This window comes from Bos grunniens, chromosome 8 (assembly GCF_055505025.1).
Source record: "Bos grunniens cultivar Pamir isolate PY7600 chromosome 8, Bosgru_T2T1.0, whole genome shotgun sequence".
In the NCBI taxonomy this organism is placed as follows: domain Eukaryota; kingdom Metazoa; phylum Chordata; class Mammalia; order Artiodactyla; family Bovidae; genus Bos; species Bos grunniens.
Window position 1 is genome coordinate 68743926 of NC_141172.1, and position 16829 is coordinate 68760754.

The 16829-nt window shown below is 49.8% G+C and overlaps 1 protein-coding gene across 23 annotated transcripts in view; it reads right to left on the reverse strand.

The window, feature by feature from the left end:
* Positions 1-16829, reverse strand: part of PEBP4 (phosphatidylethanolamine binding protein 4) — a 244866-nt gene that overhangs the window by 72145 nt on the left and 155892 nt on the right. For 2 of the 23 annotated variants that reach the window (XM_086416275.1, XM_086416277.1), the window contains exon 5: positions 2313-2695. The exons of 18 other annotated variants lie outside the window; for them this stretch is intronic. In XM_086416275.1, the coding sequence (XP_086272401.1) occupies positions 2687-2695 (9 nt within the window). In that variant the 3' untranslated portion in view covers positions 2313-2686. Of the gene's footprint in view, positions 1-2147; positions 2696-16829 lie in introns of those variants that run through there. 3 more of the 23 variants (XM_086416278.1, XM_086416279.1, XM_086416273.1) reach the window with 3 other exon arrangements.

Genomic DNA, 16829 nt, shown 5'->3' on the forward strand with positions numbered 1-16829 from the left:
GAAACCTATATGTAGGTCAGGAAGCAACAGTTAGAACTGGACATGAAACAACAGACTGGTTCCAAATAGGAAAAGGAGTACGTCAAGGCTGTATACTGTCACCCTGCTTATTTAACTTATATGCAGAGTACATCATGAGAAACGCTGGGCTGGAAGAAGCACAAGCTGGAATCAAGATTGCCAGGAGAAATATCAATAACTTCAGATATGTAGATGACACCACCCTTATGGCAGAAAGTGAAGAGGAACTAAAAAGCCTCTTGATGAAAGTGAAAGTGGAGAGTGAAAAAGTTGGCTTAAAGCTCAACATTCAGAAAACGAAGATCATGGCATCTGGTCCCATCACTTCATGGGAAACAGTGTCAGACTTTATTTTTTGGGCTCCAAGATCACTGCAGATGGTGACTGCAGCCATGAAATTAAAAGACGCTTACTCCTTGGAAGGAAAGTTATGACCAATCTAGATAGCATATTTAAAAGCAGAGACATTACTTTGCCAACAAAGGTCCATCTAGTCAAGGCTATGGTTTTTCCTGTGGTCATGTACGGTTATGAGAGTTGGACTGTGAAGAAAGCTGAGTGCCGAAGAATTGATGCTTTTGAACTGTGGTGTTGGAGAAGACTCTTGAGAGTCCCTTGGACTGCAAGGAGATCCAACCAGTCCATTCTGAAGGAGATCAGCCCTGGGATTTCTGTGGAAGGAATGATGCTAAAGCTGAAACTCCAGTACTTTGGCCACCTCATGCGAAGAGTTGACTCATTGGAAAAGAGTCTGAAGCTGGGAGGGATTGGGGGCAGGAGGAGAAGGGGACGACAGAGGATGAGATGGCTGGACGGCATCACTGACTCGATGGATGTGAGTCTGAGTGAACTCCGGGAGTTGGTGATGGACAGGGAGGCCTGGCGTGCTGCGATTCATGGGGTGGCAAAGAGTCGGACACGACTGAGCGACTGATCTGAACTGAACTGAACTGAAGCACTTAGAACTGGAACAGGTGAGGAAGGCTTGGGCTCTAAAAGGAGAGGTTGAGCTGAAATTTGACAGCAAGCAGAAGAGGTACTGAGGATTCCAAAAGAAATCCTACGTTGGCCTCGCTGGGCCTGGGAGAAGGTGCATTTGAGCCCGAAGGAGATCCAATCAGTCCATTCTGAAGGAGATCAGCCCTGGGATTTCTTTGGAAGGAATGATGCTGAAGCTGAAACTCCAGTACTTTGGCCACCTCATGGGAAGAGTTGACTCATTGGAAAAGTCTCTGATGCTGGGAGGGATTGGGGGCAGGAGGAGAAGGGGATGACAGAGGATGAGATGGCTGGACGGCATCACTGACTCCATGGACATGAGTCTGAGTGAACTCCGGGAATTGGTGATGGACAGGGAGGCCTGGCGTGCTGCGATTCATGGGCTCGAAAAGAGTCGGACACGACTGAGTGACTGAACTGAACTGAACTAGGGCATAAGTACAGTGTGGGGCAGAGCAGAATAGGACCTGCAGTGAGCAGCTGCAGGGAGGGCCGTAAGGGGTCCGAGGTGGCCACAGTCTCTGCTGAGGGGTCTCGGCTCTTTCCTCTGGGCTTCTGCTGTAGGGTCAGCCCAGTGGCTCCAGAAGCCTGATGCTCTGTCTCCATGACCCAGGGGACCCTTTCAAAGACCCTTTCAAAAGAAGCACTGGGTACGGTGTTTTAAAAGGAATGAAGGCCCCTCTCAACCCTTCAGGCTTCTGGGGAAATGCTAGGTTTCAGGTCTCGAGCCCTGTGTGACATTTTTCTTCATAGTTTGGACTGATGAAATATACGCCTACAGAAGGGGATGAGCTGCTGTTATCTTCCAAGGAGGACACGTGAGAGGACACAGGGCTTGGGCTACAGGCTAGGGGATTTCGATTGGACCCGTGACCCCCTGAGAGTGGGTGCAACACAGCAGTCTGCTGGGTGTAGTTAAAAGTGGGGTTACTTCCCGTGTACCCCGAGGGAGGTGATGGATTACCACTTCCTTCCCCACTCAGGCCTGGTCACTTTCAGTGGTGACAGAGGCCCTTGTTCCCCAGACCCTACCCTAGCTTTTTGAGACCCAGAGTAGTTTATGCCTTGAAATCCATTTGTCCAGAGCAAAGGTCTGCTTCACCTGCAAGGACGCACAGTAGAGAGAATGGGGGAACCAGAGGCATTTGCTTTTCTATCTCAACCGCAGGTGGGGATTTTAGGGGTGTCAACATCTCATCAATGATTTGAAGGTGAAAGTGAAAGTCACTCAGTCTTGTCCGAGTCTTTGCAGCCCCATGGACTGTAGCTCACCAGGCTCCTCTGTCCATGGGTTTCTTTTTTTTTTTTTTTTGTCCATGGGTTTCTTGAGGCAAGAACACTAGAGTGGATAGCCACTTTCTTCTCAACATCAACGATTTGAGGTTCTGCTAATTTCCTGGGCTGCTCTGGAGAGGATATTCCCCAGGCAGCCAGAAGGAGGGTCCTGGGAACTGGAAGAATATCCAGGTTGGGAGATGTGAGGCTTGAAGGCACAAGTTCACCTGTCACATACCCACCAGGCAGAGAAGGTGTCTGGGTCAGTGGCCCTTCATCAGCTGGAAGAAAGCAGACAGAGGCACTGAAGGGCCGGCTGGACTCCTTGGATCCCCAGTAAATCTAGTGACCAGGTGCAGACTTTCCCTTCCAGAAAAGGACAGGAGGGTCTCTAGGGCTCCTGTTTAGGGGGATGAGAAATTAACACGTGTTGAGTGCCCGCCATGTGTCCGCCTCATGCCTGGAATTGCACAAGGGTTGTCCTACCTAGCTCATTACTCCAGTAGCTTTGGGGGTAGATGTCAGCTCCCATGTACAACCTAGGAAACGAGCTCAAAGAGGTTCGGTAACTTGCCCAGGTTCCCAGTGAGCAACCAGCTGTGTTGGGGCTTGAATGTGGAACTCTGGTCTTCAGAGTGGAATTGCCCCTGATTCTGGGTTGGCAAAATGACCCTTTGCCACCTGTTGGGCTGACCCGGGGTGCTCTGTTCTAAGCAGAGGTGCCAGAATTGCCCCAAAGGGATCAAGGAAGGCATCCCCTTCTTTGTGTCCCACCCATCAGGCTTGGTTGCCCTTGACAGCGAGAGCCCAGCTTCAGGCTAGGGGCTGGCTCCTTCTGGGTCCTAAGGAGGAGCAGGGAGTTCCGGGGAGTAGGGGAGGGGGCAGAGGCTGGTGGAAACTCCCCATGGCAGCAGGAACCAGGCTGGGAGAGGGGAGGAGGGCCCCGGGGGTGGGTTCCAGGCTTTTCCCCACACTTCCTCAGGGATCGCTTTACATAACCAGGGCTGCTTAGTCACCGCTTTTTACTTTTTTTTTGGAAACAATTTTCTCAGCATCACAGCTCTCTTCTCCATCCCTTACTAGTCACCGGTGCTAGGGAAGTCCCTTTTCTTCCGTTCCCTAGGCAACCCAGCACATTTGCCTTTCAAATGATCCAAGGCCTGGGCGGGGGTAGGAGTTCCCTCCCCCTGTACCCAGGCCTCCCACACAGCCACTCCCCGCCTCAGTTGGCGATGTCATGTGGCCCAGCCACCGGGAGAAATCTGGGAGACTGAGCGCCCTGCCTGGTGTCAGCCCCCGCTCTAGCTCTAGACCCTCACATTTTCAGGCCTGGAGGCTGGGCCCAGCTTAGAGTTCCCGGCTCGTTTCTGGAAGCGCCATGTTGACTTTAGACGTGGCTGGCTCTCCTCACTGCTCTCCTTGGGTGGTGGTGGGGGAGGTGGCCCACCTTAACGAGGTCCAGGTACCTTCGGGTACCACCACGTCCTAAGACCAGGGCCTGCGGGCCAGGGTGCCCTGCTTACTCTCCGTGTCTTGTGGCAGGGGTGTCATGTCCTTCTGTCTCCTCTGACTCCCTCCCTACTGCACAGGTCAGCCTTCATGGGACAGAGATGCCCCAATGCGATGGAGGTGGGAACTGGAAACACCAGGCAGAGGTGCCCGGCATGTCCTCTCACATCCTCTTTCAAAGACCCTGATGTCAGTCCTGATGATACAAAGGTCTGATTCGTGGATTCAGTACCACCTCTGAAGGACGATCGTTTGAGTTATAAAAACCACATGGTACCAAATCACACAGCAGGTAGCAAACTCGCTCATTCACTCACCGCAAATCTGCAGAGAACGTACTATGCCCTAAGCATTGTGCAAACTGGCAGGTCCAGACCTCTGCCTTCAAGGCATGAAAATACCCACACCATCCATCAGAGAGTTTTAGAGCACTTCAGTTATCAGACAGGATTTCTTTGGATCACATACAGAAAAGCTCATCCTGACACACAGGAGTCTTAATTAGGAGCGAAGTCTCTTAGAACTTCTTTAAGCGGGAGATCTCAACCTAGGATTCATGAACTGCTTCGTGGGGGTCTGTAAGTGTCCAGAGATTGCCAAACTAGACATTTGCGGAGAAGGGGGCGAAAGAGGATGAGATGGTTGGATGGCATCACAGACCCAATGGACATGAGTTTGAGCAAACTTGGGGAGATAGTGAAAGACAGGGAAGCCTGGCGTATTGCTGTCCGTGGGGTTGCAAAGAGTCGGACATGACTGAGTGACTGAACAACAACAATACGTTTGTGCATCCTTGCCTGCATATTTTTCTAGAGACAGAGGCCCAGAGCTTTCATAACATTGGGGTCTATGATCCTCCAAGGATTATGGATCATTTCTGTTATTAGAGGCCTGCTCAGCAGTGGAAACAGCTTGTTTTAGGGCGTCTGAGAGTGACAGTCCCCTACCACAGCACACCTGGGGTCAGTGCTGAGTGCCTATGTCCTAGCGATTGGCTTCCAGGATCCTGGTGCTCACTTCTGCCAGGACCATGGGAAGCCCCCCTGGTTCCCCCAACCTTTCTGCTCAGGCCCCAGGTCCAACCTCAGCCAGCAGCACTGGCTGGGAGTTTCATAAACCAGGCACACCTGCGCTGTCCACTGAGCCAGGATTGCCCAGGTTTGGGTCCGGGGATGTGGGCTGGACTTCCTGCTTCTCTGGGGAAGGGCTGGGCAGCCTGGGACTTCTCCAGGCTCTGTTTCCCCATTCTAACCACACTTTGGCTTTGGTTCTATATTTAGATCTTTTCTCAGTCCTTTCTTGAGAATAAGTGAATGATGCCAAGCAATTCTCTTTGTGCTTTGAATCCTTTTTCCCTGGAAAGAGAGATGGGCGTGGCCATCCAATCAAGAGGGCTGGAGTGTACAGAAGTGTCTCCTGGGGTGTCTATGCCCTCTCCTTCTGACCACGGCCCCACCTCAGCTTCCTCACCAGGCCAAGGTGCCCCCGAGGCGCCCTGGAGGGGTGTGCAAAGGGCTGGGCCCTCCAAGAGTGGTGGCCTTGCTGCTTCTGTGGACTCTCTCAGCTTTCTTGTGGCTGGTGTTCTGGTGCCCAGGAGAGGCCGGAAGGCCCTGGGTAAAATCAAACTCCAAGATTCCACCAGGGTCAGGGTGCTCCACCGGATCTCAGAGGAGAGGTCACCAAGATGCAGGCATGAGGACCTCTCACTTCACTACCTGCAGTTTGAGCACGTCGTGTGCACCAGGAGTGGAGAGGGGTAGGTCTCAGAGCCATGCCTGAAAGGACAGGCCCAGAGCAACTCACTGCTGAGTGAGGTAGCCTCTCTGGGACCCAGGAGGATGAGGACCCCTGATCTCTACGCTGGGGTGAGAATGACAGAGATGGGTCGTGGGACATGCCCATCTGGCATGCAACAGGCACTCCAGCTTTGCTCTGTTTCTTCTGTTCCCATCACTGGGACCCCACCACCAAAACTGAGAACCGAGGGATGTATAAGGGGAGACGGGCATCAGAGAGGGCTGGGAAACACGTGACAGAAGGTTCGGCAGAGAGGTGGTGGCCAGGAAGGATGACAACAGGAGTAAAGACAAGAATACACCTGGAGGGAAGGATGCACTCAGGACTCTGAGGCCAAAAAAAGGACCAGAGCAGGCAGAAGAGGCAGACCATAGCTACCCTGTACTTGCTTTTAAAGATCTCTCATCAGTGTCTTGTTTTAAGGAAACTGAGGCAGAGGAGTGGCCGGGACGGACCTCCTAGCTTGAGTTCTGGCCTTGTTGCAGCCAGTGTATGTGACCCCCGTAGCCAACCTTGCATCCCGGGAGACATGACAGGCTTGGGTGCTGCCAGCCGGGTGCCTGATTTAGCGCACGCCTTGTTAAGAGAAGCTAATTAACAAACCTGCATTTAAATAAGCAGCCGCCCGGGTGTTTGTAACCACCGCCTTATTGAATTGTGACAAGTTATTAGCCCTTGCATGTTAAATGAAACAGAAGCATCCAGGAAAAACCCCTAAATCCAGTCGGCATGGAGCAGGTTCCTGCTGAGAAAATGACGGCAGTGAGAACAGATTCACTCGCCTGCTTTGGGGAGAACTCCAGGCCTCCCTTCCTTGGAGGTTACATAATCCTCTGTCAATAGCGATGACACCAGGAAGAAGGCAGGGAGCGGGAGGGGAGGAGCCGTCAGAGATGCTCTGAACCCCATCTGAGGCTCCATCCCCTTTGGGGGGAGCTGGAGACCCAGCCCAGGCCAGGGTGCCAACGTGGGCCATGGGGCATCTGCCTGTAGCCACGAACAGGCCCTGCGGGCTTGAGTCGCGGCTTGGCCCACTGCCTCAGGGCCCCAGTGTGCTCAGAACACTTTGTCATCCACTTTGGCTCTGCTCTGGGACGAAAGAACAGTTTAGCATAGACCCATGGGGAACCAGCCTCCCCAGGGAGTCAGTTTTAATCAGGGAAAGTCTCTATGTATTTCCTTCAATTTATGGGGAAGTAGGAGCAAGGGCCCAAGTCAGTGATGTCTTGACTACGGTTTTAGTTTTTTTGAGAATAAAGCCATTGACCTGCAAGTGCCCACTACCAAGGTCACCAGGCCTTAGGCGATGGAATTGGGAGCTGCCGTGTCCTCACATTGTATTCCCTGTCCTGCTGGGGCACCTTCGGGAACATGTCCCAGATCTTTCCTTTTACCTCTTGCCCAGCACCCAGGAACAAGGGCCTTATCAAGATATTAATGTTGTTGTTTTATTCACTTCAGTTGTGTCCAACTCTTTGCAGCCCCATGGACTGTAGCCTACTGCCTCCTGTCAATGGGAGTCTGCAGGCAAGAATACTGGGTGGCTTGCCATTTCCTTCTCCAGGGGATTTTCCCGACCTAGGATTGAACCCGAGTCTCCTGCATTGGTAAGCGGATGGATTCTTTTCTACTGTGCCACCCGGGAACCCATGACGATCCCAAGCATCCTCCAATGAGACATTTAAAGAAGGCCACATCTCTGGGAGGGGGTAAGACCAAAAAGGCAAGGATGCAGCTGAGCATTGAGGTGCAGTCTGGTTTGGGACAAGTCTGCTGTGTGATGCCCCACCATGGACATGACGCTATGTATCTGGGCAGGGGATTGAGAGGAAAGCCTGGTTAAGGAGGTGGGGCTGGGCAGTGGTACAGGTGGAGTAACCAGGGGAAGTCATGTGTCCTCTCTGAGCCTGCTTCCTCATTTAAAATTGGAAAAAGGACATCCCTGGTGGTTCAGTGGCTAAGACTCCACACTCTGGATGCAGGGGACACAGGTTCTATTCCTGGTCTGGGACGATCCCACATGTTGTGGGGCAATTAAGCCCAAGTACCACAACTACTGAGCCGAGCCCACACGCCTAGAGCCTGTACTCCACAACAAGAGTAGTAGTACCCACCTCTTGTTGCAACGAGAGAAAGCCTGAACACAGCAACAAAGACCCAGAATAGCCAGGAAAAAAAAAAAGGTTAAAATGGGAACAGGGACTTCCCTGGTAATCCAGGGGCTAAGAATCCTCAATCCCAATGCTGGGGGCCCAGTTTCGATTCCTGGTTAGGGAACTAATCCCACTTGCCACAACTAGGAGAAAAAAAAAAAAAATCCTGTGCACCATAGTGAAAACCTTAGTGATCTTCACCATAGTGAAGATCCTTTGTGCTACAGCTAAGATGCAGTGTAGCCAAATAAATGAATGAATATTAAAAAACGAAAATAAAATGGGAACAATAGCTAGCACACAGGGTCCCGTGAGGACCCTAAGAGATAACATCGACACATTCTGTCTGACATCAGTAAATCATTGATGAGTGTGTAGAGAAGGCAGTGACAGGTTTGGCAAACATGGAGTTTACTAGGCTTGCTGTAGCTTTAAGTTGACCTGGAGCTGAACTTAAAATTTCAGCTGCTGTTTACCAGCTATGTGACCCTGAACAAGGGAATTAACTCCTCCAAACCTGGTCTCCCCATGTGTCCATTAGCACTTGTGCTCATCTCCCTGTGCTGGGTAAGGATGGAATGAGATAATGGGTGTGTAGAAAGTGCCCAGCACAGGGTAGAAAGGGAATAAATCCTGGCTATCCTTCTCTTTCTCCCTCCCACTCACTTCATCCATCTTTGTCTTCCAGGAAGAGAACAGCAGAACAGCTAAACCATCTCTTCTGGTGGGTTCTGGATTAGAGCTACCAAGGAAAGAGTACTTGAGCACATTAGAATACTTGGGGCATGTTTAGAAGCAGGATGCTTAGAAGTAGCAAGTTAATAAGTAGCCCACCTATGCGGGTTTCCCTGGTGGCTCAGATGGTAAAGAATCTGCCTGCGATATGGGAGACTTGGGTTTGATCCCTGGTCGGGTGAAGATCTCCTGGAGAAAGGAATGGCAACCCACTTCAGTATTCTTGCCTAGAGAATTCCATGGACAGAGGAGCCTGGCGGGCTACAGTACATGGGGTCCCAAAGAGTTGGACACGACTGAGCAACTAACACTTTCACTTTTCATGGGAAAAGGCTAGATATAATCTTGAACTTGAAAACCCATCTATTTTTGGCTTTTTTAAAGCGGCCATGGCAGTTTGAGGGTGCAGAGGGAGAGCAATCTCCTTCTCTCTTGTCCCTCTAACACTTAGGTCTTCAACCCACTAATCAAAGGTTGTTCATCGGAGTGCATACTCCTTACATTGCTCCATGGCAGGCAGCATGGAAAAGAGAGCCAATAGGGAGCGTGGAAGGCCAATGTCCCAGGAGTCATGTAAAGGGAAGAGGGCTGGTTCCTGTAATTCAGGGGTCCCCAACCTCTGGCTCACAGACTGGTACCTCTTGTCAGATTAGCAGCGGCATTAGATTAGAAATAAAGTGCATAATAAATATAATGTATTTAAATCATGGCTTCCCTGGTGGCTCAGATGGTAAAGTGTCTGCCTGCAATGTGGAAGACCCGTGTTCAAACCTTGGGTTGGGAAGATCCCCTGGAGAAGGAAATGGCAACCCACTCCAGTACCCTTGCCTGGAAAATCCCATGGACAGAGGAGCCTATCTATGGGGTCGTTTGAATCATCCTGAAACCATTCCCCCTCCCAGGTCCCTGGAAAAACTCTCTTCCATGAAACCGGTCTTGGTGCCAAAAATGTTGGGGATTGCTGCCTAATTCAAGGGTGAGTCTATCCAGGGACCTTTTCCAGATGCCTCTCTGGCAGGGGTGCAGAATCTGCACGGGTGGGAGAAAGGGCAGGATTCTAGAAGAATGGAACCCAGGGAGTGGATGTAAAGAGTTGGCACCTGTTTTTAGATATGTCAGCTAAGTTAGCATGCAGTGTTTGTACTTCAGACACAGTCAGAAGGGCAAGAATGACACAGAGGCTTAAAATCTCAAATTGATCTTGACTGATAGACATTCTACAGGTCTGGGAACTGGCAGGAGTAGTTGCAGTGGAGATACCAGCATTTTGTTAGGTCACTTGTTTCAATAGCACTCACAGCCTCTCCTCTTAGCCAGAAATTATGCTTCGTTCAGATTCCCAGTTGACCTGTGCTGGCAAAGAGGCATTAACTAGTAATTGATAATATCTGCTTTCCTCTGCCCCTGCTAGTCAATCAACAAATTCACACTGGAGACAAGGATTCAACATGGCATCTATTCCCAAGGACTTGAGTCTAGTTGGAGAGTCAGAGAAATAAACTACTGCTACTACAGTTGTTGCTGCTATTTGCACTCCTGAGCTGAGTTCCCTGATGGAGGAACAGGTGAGCCATGGTGGTTTCCTAGAGGAGATGGACTTAGGGTTGGCATGGGAAGAACTTGTACAAGGTGACACATTTAAGCTCAGCCTTAAAAGATAACCTTGGCAAACGATGGGGCTGAGCTGAGGACTGGGAAGGGAAGACCCAAATGATCTGCTTGGGAGGAGAACAGGAAGGCTGATACTGCTGGGGTGGGAGTGGGGGGGGCCCTTGTGTGGGGACTGCTGAGAAATGAGGCTGAAGAAGAGGAGGGGCAGGTCAGGGAGGGCCCTACTGGCCTTGCCAAGTTGTATGTATTTAACAGTCAAGGGGTGTAGGACCTCCCTGGTGGTGCAGTGGATAAGAATCCGCCTGCCAATGCAGGGGACACGGGTTTGATCCCTGGTCTGGGAAGATTCCACATGCACAGGGCAACTAAAGCCTGTGTACCGCAACTACGGAACCCACATGCTGCAACTACTGAAGCCTGTGTGCCTGGAGCCCATGCTCCACAGCAAGAGCAGCTGCCATGATGAAAAGCCCGTGCATAGCAACTAAAGGAAGCCCACATGCAGCAACGAAGATCCAGCGCAATCAAAAATAAATAAATAATTTTTTTAAATTCTAAAAACAAACAAAAACCGTCAAGGGGCTTAGAAGGGGAGTGGTTGGCCAGGAGCAGCCACTCTTAGGAAGATTCTCTGGAGAACACTTTGGGGAGACAGAGGCCAGAAACAGATAGCCAGTGAGAAAGCCAGTGCCTCACTCCTGAGACCTGGGAGATGTGAGGCAGTGGCTGGATGGGAGGATGAGAGTGGCTGGGGAGAAGGGAGGCTCCAGGCCAAGTCTCAGTTTCTGCCTGGGGTGGCTGTGATGCTGTAGAAAAGAGGGCAGGGCAGGAGGGCCAAGTGGAGGGGGAGGATACGTACATATGTGCATGCTAAGTCACTTCAGTCATGTCTGACTCTGTGACCCCATGGCCTGTAGCCTGCCAGACTCCTCTGTCCATGGGATTCTCCAGGCAAGAATGCTGGAGCGGTTGCCCTGTCCTCCTCCAGAGGATCTTCCCAACCCAGGGATCAAATCTGCATCTCCTATGCCTCCTGCCTTGGCACACAGGTTCTTCACCACTAGTTGAGGGGAAGATACTCCGATTCAATTTGAATGCATTGAGAGTGAGCTTGCAGAGCATCCAGAGAGACACACAGATAATGGGCAGCCAGGTCTGGACTCAGGAAGAGGTAATGGGGTATGCTGGAGGTGGTGGGAATGGACGGGCTCCTCCTGGGCCGAATGAGAAAGGGATGCTAGGAGAACTAGGGAGGAAAATCATGGAAGAGGCGCGTTTCAAAATGGGAGATGTTCAACTTCCCTGGTGGTCCAGTGGCGAAGCCTCCGAGCTCCCAAGGCAGGGGGCCTGGGTTCAATCCCTGGTCAAGGAACTAGATCCCATATGCCACAACTAAAGATATTGCACGTTGCAACTAAGACCCGGCACAGCCAAATACATTTAATAAATAAATAAAATTGTTTAAAACAAAAATGAGAAAACAAGAGACGTCATCTAACAGTCACAGAGATGCCACTGGGATGAGAACCGACAAGCCTCCATCAGAGGAACAGGAGGTGTGGGTGAAGGAGAAACTGCACGTGGAGCCCGCGCTCAGAAGCAGCGTGGCTGGGAAGGCGGGTGAGAGGTGGAGTGGCTGTGGCTGGAGCTGGGGGTCTCTGGGAGCCTGCAGAGGTGGGGACTGAGGTTGGCAGCGCTGGGTTGGGGCACACATAGCAACCAGTGCTTCCCAGCTGGGTCCAAAGTCTCTCACACACTTGCAGCGATGCCTGGAGCACATACCTGTTGCCATAGCCACCAGGGCCCCAGTTTCCTCACCTGGAAGAGGAAGGGCCTGGACCATGGCAGTACTAGGTCTCCTTTCCGCTCTCGAATTGGATTGTCCTGATGCTTGTTCATATGCTATGGATTCCAAATTGATACAAATTCTAAATTCTGGGTGGTGTTTCAATAATACCTACCAAAAAAGCCTTTGAATGGGTGACACCTCTGACTTGAGAATTCACTCTAACAAAGTCACAATCGAGGTAAATAAACTAAGTAGGTATTCACAACTTTGTTCATTGTAGTGTTTGTGATAACATATAGATATATATATATGAAAAAAAGATACAACCTAATGTCCAATAGTAAGGAATCGGCTGAGTAAATTATAGTACATCCATATGGTAAACTACTTCTGCACTAAAAATCATGGTGTAGAAGAATATGTGTTGACATGGGAAAATGTTAATGATATATTGCTAAGTAAAAAAGCAGGCTACATTACAGAATGTACAGTATGATACATTCATTTTTAAAATTTTTGATTAGGACACAGACCAAATCTTTAATTAATGTCATTTTTTCCTTCTCTTGGCAAGCGAGTAGAGTATTATCTGGAATAATGTAACTAAAAAAACTAAACAGAAAGACAGAGTTGTACACCAAGTGTGTTCATGTGAATTTGGAAGTCATTAGATAGAAAGTAGGCTGTCACAGAAGCAAGGAAGTGGAGATATTCTGAAATGGGAGAATTTTAGAAGTGGGATTCACCCTAGAGATCAGGGGGCCCAACCTCACTTTTCAGATGAAGGAATTCAAGCTGAGCGGGAAGTCTAGGACAGTCACTAATCGGGGATGGGGTTGAGGGGGCCGGGCCTTGAACAACCTCAAGTTTATGGCTGCATGCGGCCTTCAGAGACACACACCCACCCCCCTACAATGAGGTTTAGGAGGTGACTACATTCCTACATACTTTGGGGGTAGGTGTATTGGACTCCTCCATTCTCTGCAAGCCTGGGGCTTGGACAGCTCAAGATTGCTCGAGGGGTGCAGGGCTGTCTGAGCTTCGGTAGCATTTCATTATCACCCAGCTGAACTTGGGGGAAAATGACTGCACGCGCCCTGTTCATGTTAATGCAGTAACACTGTACCCTCTTTCTAATGCAGGTGAGAGGGGCAGGTCTGGCTTCTTCTCTGGCCCTATGACCCTCTGGCCATCATGGTCTTGATTTGCCCAGGCTATTGCAATAGACTCCTGATGAGTCTCCTTGATACTACCCCTCACCTGGACCAGCCAGTGAGACTCTGCTCGAACCCAAATAAAACACACTCCTGCTCTGCTTCTCTGCCCCACTCACTGCCTCCCAGTATACAATACACATGGAGCAAACCTGAGCCCGTACCAGGCCCTGCCTGTCTGTCCCCTCACCTCCCGGAACTCCTCTCCCAGGCTTCCTCATTTGCCCTCCTGCAGCCGCATTGGCCTCTCAGCTCTCCTCTGGACACAACAGGTGTGCACCAGCCCTGGGCTCTTTGTATCTCCTGGTCCCGCTCCCTGGAGCATTCTCCTCCCAGATTTCTGCATGCCATTCTCCCTCACCTCCCCCAAGTCTTCATTCAAATCTCACCTTCTCCATGAGCCCCTTCCTGGGCACAGATCTAATCCTGCAAACTGTGCATCACCTTCACCCAGCAATCCTGTTCTGTGTTTCTCCCCCAGTACTTAAGAAAAGTGAAAGTGTTAGTTGCTCAGTCATTGTCGGATTCTTTGTGACCCCATGGACTGTCGTCCACCAGGCTCCTCTGTCCATGGGATTCTCCAGGCAAGAATACTGGAGTGGGTAGCCATTCCCTTCTCCGGGGGATCTTCCTGATCCAGGGATTCAACTGGGGTCTCCTGCACTGCAGGCGGATTCTTTACCGTTACAGCCATGAGGGAAGCCCAGTGCTTTCTAATGCACCAAATCATTTATTTATTTATGAAGCTTATTGTCGCTTGTTGGTCCCCTTCCTCTAGAAAATAAGTTCCATGAGGAGAGGGATCTTAGTTTCATGTACTGTTGCATCCAGAGTGCCTACCACAGAGGGATGCAGTGCAACCACTTAAAATATATCTGTCGAACGAAAGCATAAAATGGGTAAACGTGAAGAACTTGGAAACATTTCCCCATCAGGAAAGCACGCAGAGGAAATTTAAGATAGCTCTCAGTGAGAGGCACCTGAATGTTTAGGGGTAAACACACTGGTATCACTGACTCAATGGACATGAGTTTGAGCAAACTCTGGGAGATAGTGAAGGACAGGGAAGGCTGGCGTGCTGCAGTCCATGGGGTTGCAAAGTGTTGGACACGACGGAGTGACTGAACAACAAACCATGAATGAAGCCTAAAGTTTGCCTGCCCCACACCCCCATCCCTGACTCTCAGCCTTGGAAGCACAGTGTTCATTCCACGAATTTGGAAGCCTCCTTCTGTCAGCCTTCAGTGTGGCCTTCTATTGTATGGACTGTTTGATGACTCATTCATTCATTCACTCACTCACTCATTCATTTATTCATCACACACGCAAGCACAAAGCCTGATCTACTTTTGCCCTCAAAGGAGATTGCAGCTCAGAGGGAAGTGGGCATGCGTGGAAATGACTGCTCTGCAAACGAGTGGAAGTTTCTCGAAAGGGGCAGGCATGGTAATCAGAGGAGGTGGACCAGGGCGTCTTCATAAGTCAAGGGGCATCTGAAAAATGCCCTGAAGGATCAGTGGGTTCAGAGAGGGAAGAGGAAGGAAAACATTTCAGCAAATACTAAGCTGGGACTCAAGTGTGACTGGCTGGTTAGAATGACAGGCTCAAGTGGGGGTTAAAGGGGGAAATAAAACCGGGCTAGAGTCTGACCTTGAAGGGTCCCATGGCTACCTTTGAAGGCTGAGTTTTCTAGCTCTGAATTTGTACATTTTACAGGCTTCTGGAGAATTGGAGAGTTGGCTCTCTTCTCAGCCAACAGACGGGGTTTAATTGCTGTTACTGTCAGTGTAGTTGCAAATATCATATAAAAAGGGCTTTTTGGCTAATTGTTTTTAGAATAAAAATTCAAGAACTATGTATAGATATTATGCATCCAGGGTACTTTAAAGATCAAACTGTTTATATTACCCTTAAATACAGTCTTTAGCAGGAGGCGCTGGGATCTGTGAGTGACTGGGACACGCAAAGATCCCCAGGGCTTAAGATGCTGGAACAATATGACGGCAATGACTTTTTTTTTACTGGGGGTAGGGTGGGGGGTGGGGGCTGGTGAAGGAGGGTGCAGGCAGCGCCCTTTGATTGGCCAGAGGCCCAGAAGAATAGTCAGCTAAGCTGGGTAATTTCACAGGCACCATTAACCTAAAATACTGCCTTCATGAAGACAACCAGCCTCCCCAACCCACCCCCCCTCCACAGAGAAGGCTTAATTCCATGGGCTTCTGGGGGTGGGCTGTGGGGCGGGGCAAGGAAGGGACTGCATTCCCATGGGCTCCCCAAGAACCTTAGGCAGCAGAGCAGAGAAGGAGGCTGGGGGCAGGAGAGCCTTGGCACTTTGTACCTGCTGCTTTCTCCCTTCAACCCGAAGGGTATGGAGAGGCTTTCTGAGCCACGCAAATAAAGCAAATTCATATCGAGTCATTGCCATCCTGTTATCATGCTCAAGCCTCTCTCAAATTTTAATTTGGGAGGTTTTAGAAAGGCAAATTTATCCGTGACACCATCCAAATTCTATTTTATCGGAAGCCTCTCCTCAGAGGAGGCGATTGACTCCTGAGAAAGCTGTGGGCTTCTCCTTTTGATATTTTCCCAAATTCTGTGTGCGTGTGTGTGCGCATGCGTGTGTGTGCTCTTGTGTGCACATTTGTTTTAGGGTTCTCTATTTATCTGATGTACAAACACATAATGCATATTCACAAGGCAGCTATGGAAATATATATATATATATATATGTATGTGTGTATTTATCACATATATGTGTAATACGCAGAGTCCTGTATGCCAGTATTTAAGCTATCATATTCAATTTATTCAACAAACATTTAATTAGCACTTCCTACTCACTAAACACTATCCTAGGCCCTGGGGGTTAAGTGATAAACAAGTCAGATAAAGCCCCTGCCTCCAGGGGCTAACATTCAAATCCACTGGTTTCCAACAAATGTGCTGAAATCTGTATGACAGTCATCAAGTGAGCTGGTGGAATATGCCAATAGGTCAGTGTCCTTTTAATACCAGAGAGACAGTCTGAGTAGAACAGTGGCGAGGAAGGGTGGCACGGTGGCAAAGCCATGCCCTGCATGCATGCTAAGTTGCTTCAGTTGTGTCCAACTCTTTGTGATCACGTGGACAAGCCCACCAGGCTTCTCTGTTCATGAGATTCTCCAAGCAAGAATACTGGAGTCGGTTGCCATTCCCTTCTCCAGGGGATCTTCCCAACACAGGATGGACCCTCCTCTCTTAACATCTCCTGCATTGGCAGATGAGTTCTTTACCACTAGTAGAGTACTTTTGGGTGGTTTCAAGGTAGAGGTAAAAGAGCCAGGGGCAGGGTGGGTAGGACCCATGGATGGGACCTGCATATCCAATTATCCATGCTTCTGGGTGTTTTTCAACATCTTTCTCCTACATGAAGTCTTCTGTGCTCACCCCAATCATAACCAAAGTCTCCTTTTTATGACCTTACCCTACTGTTATGCAATTCACCAGCACTTAATATGTCTTGCCTTATGCTGATAGCTATGATTTTTGTTCTAAGCTTATTTTGCTCTTTCAAAGAACACTTGGGGTAATTCTACTCAGTGTCTGGCCCTGTGCTCTGGGGGACACACAGATGAAGGATGCGGGATTTGCCCATGAGGAACTCAAAAACTAGTAAGAGGACAGGAGAGCAAATCTGCCTTTACGTGGGCCAGGTATATGATGGAAGTGTGTACTGGGAACCATGGG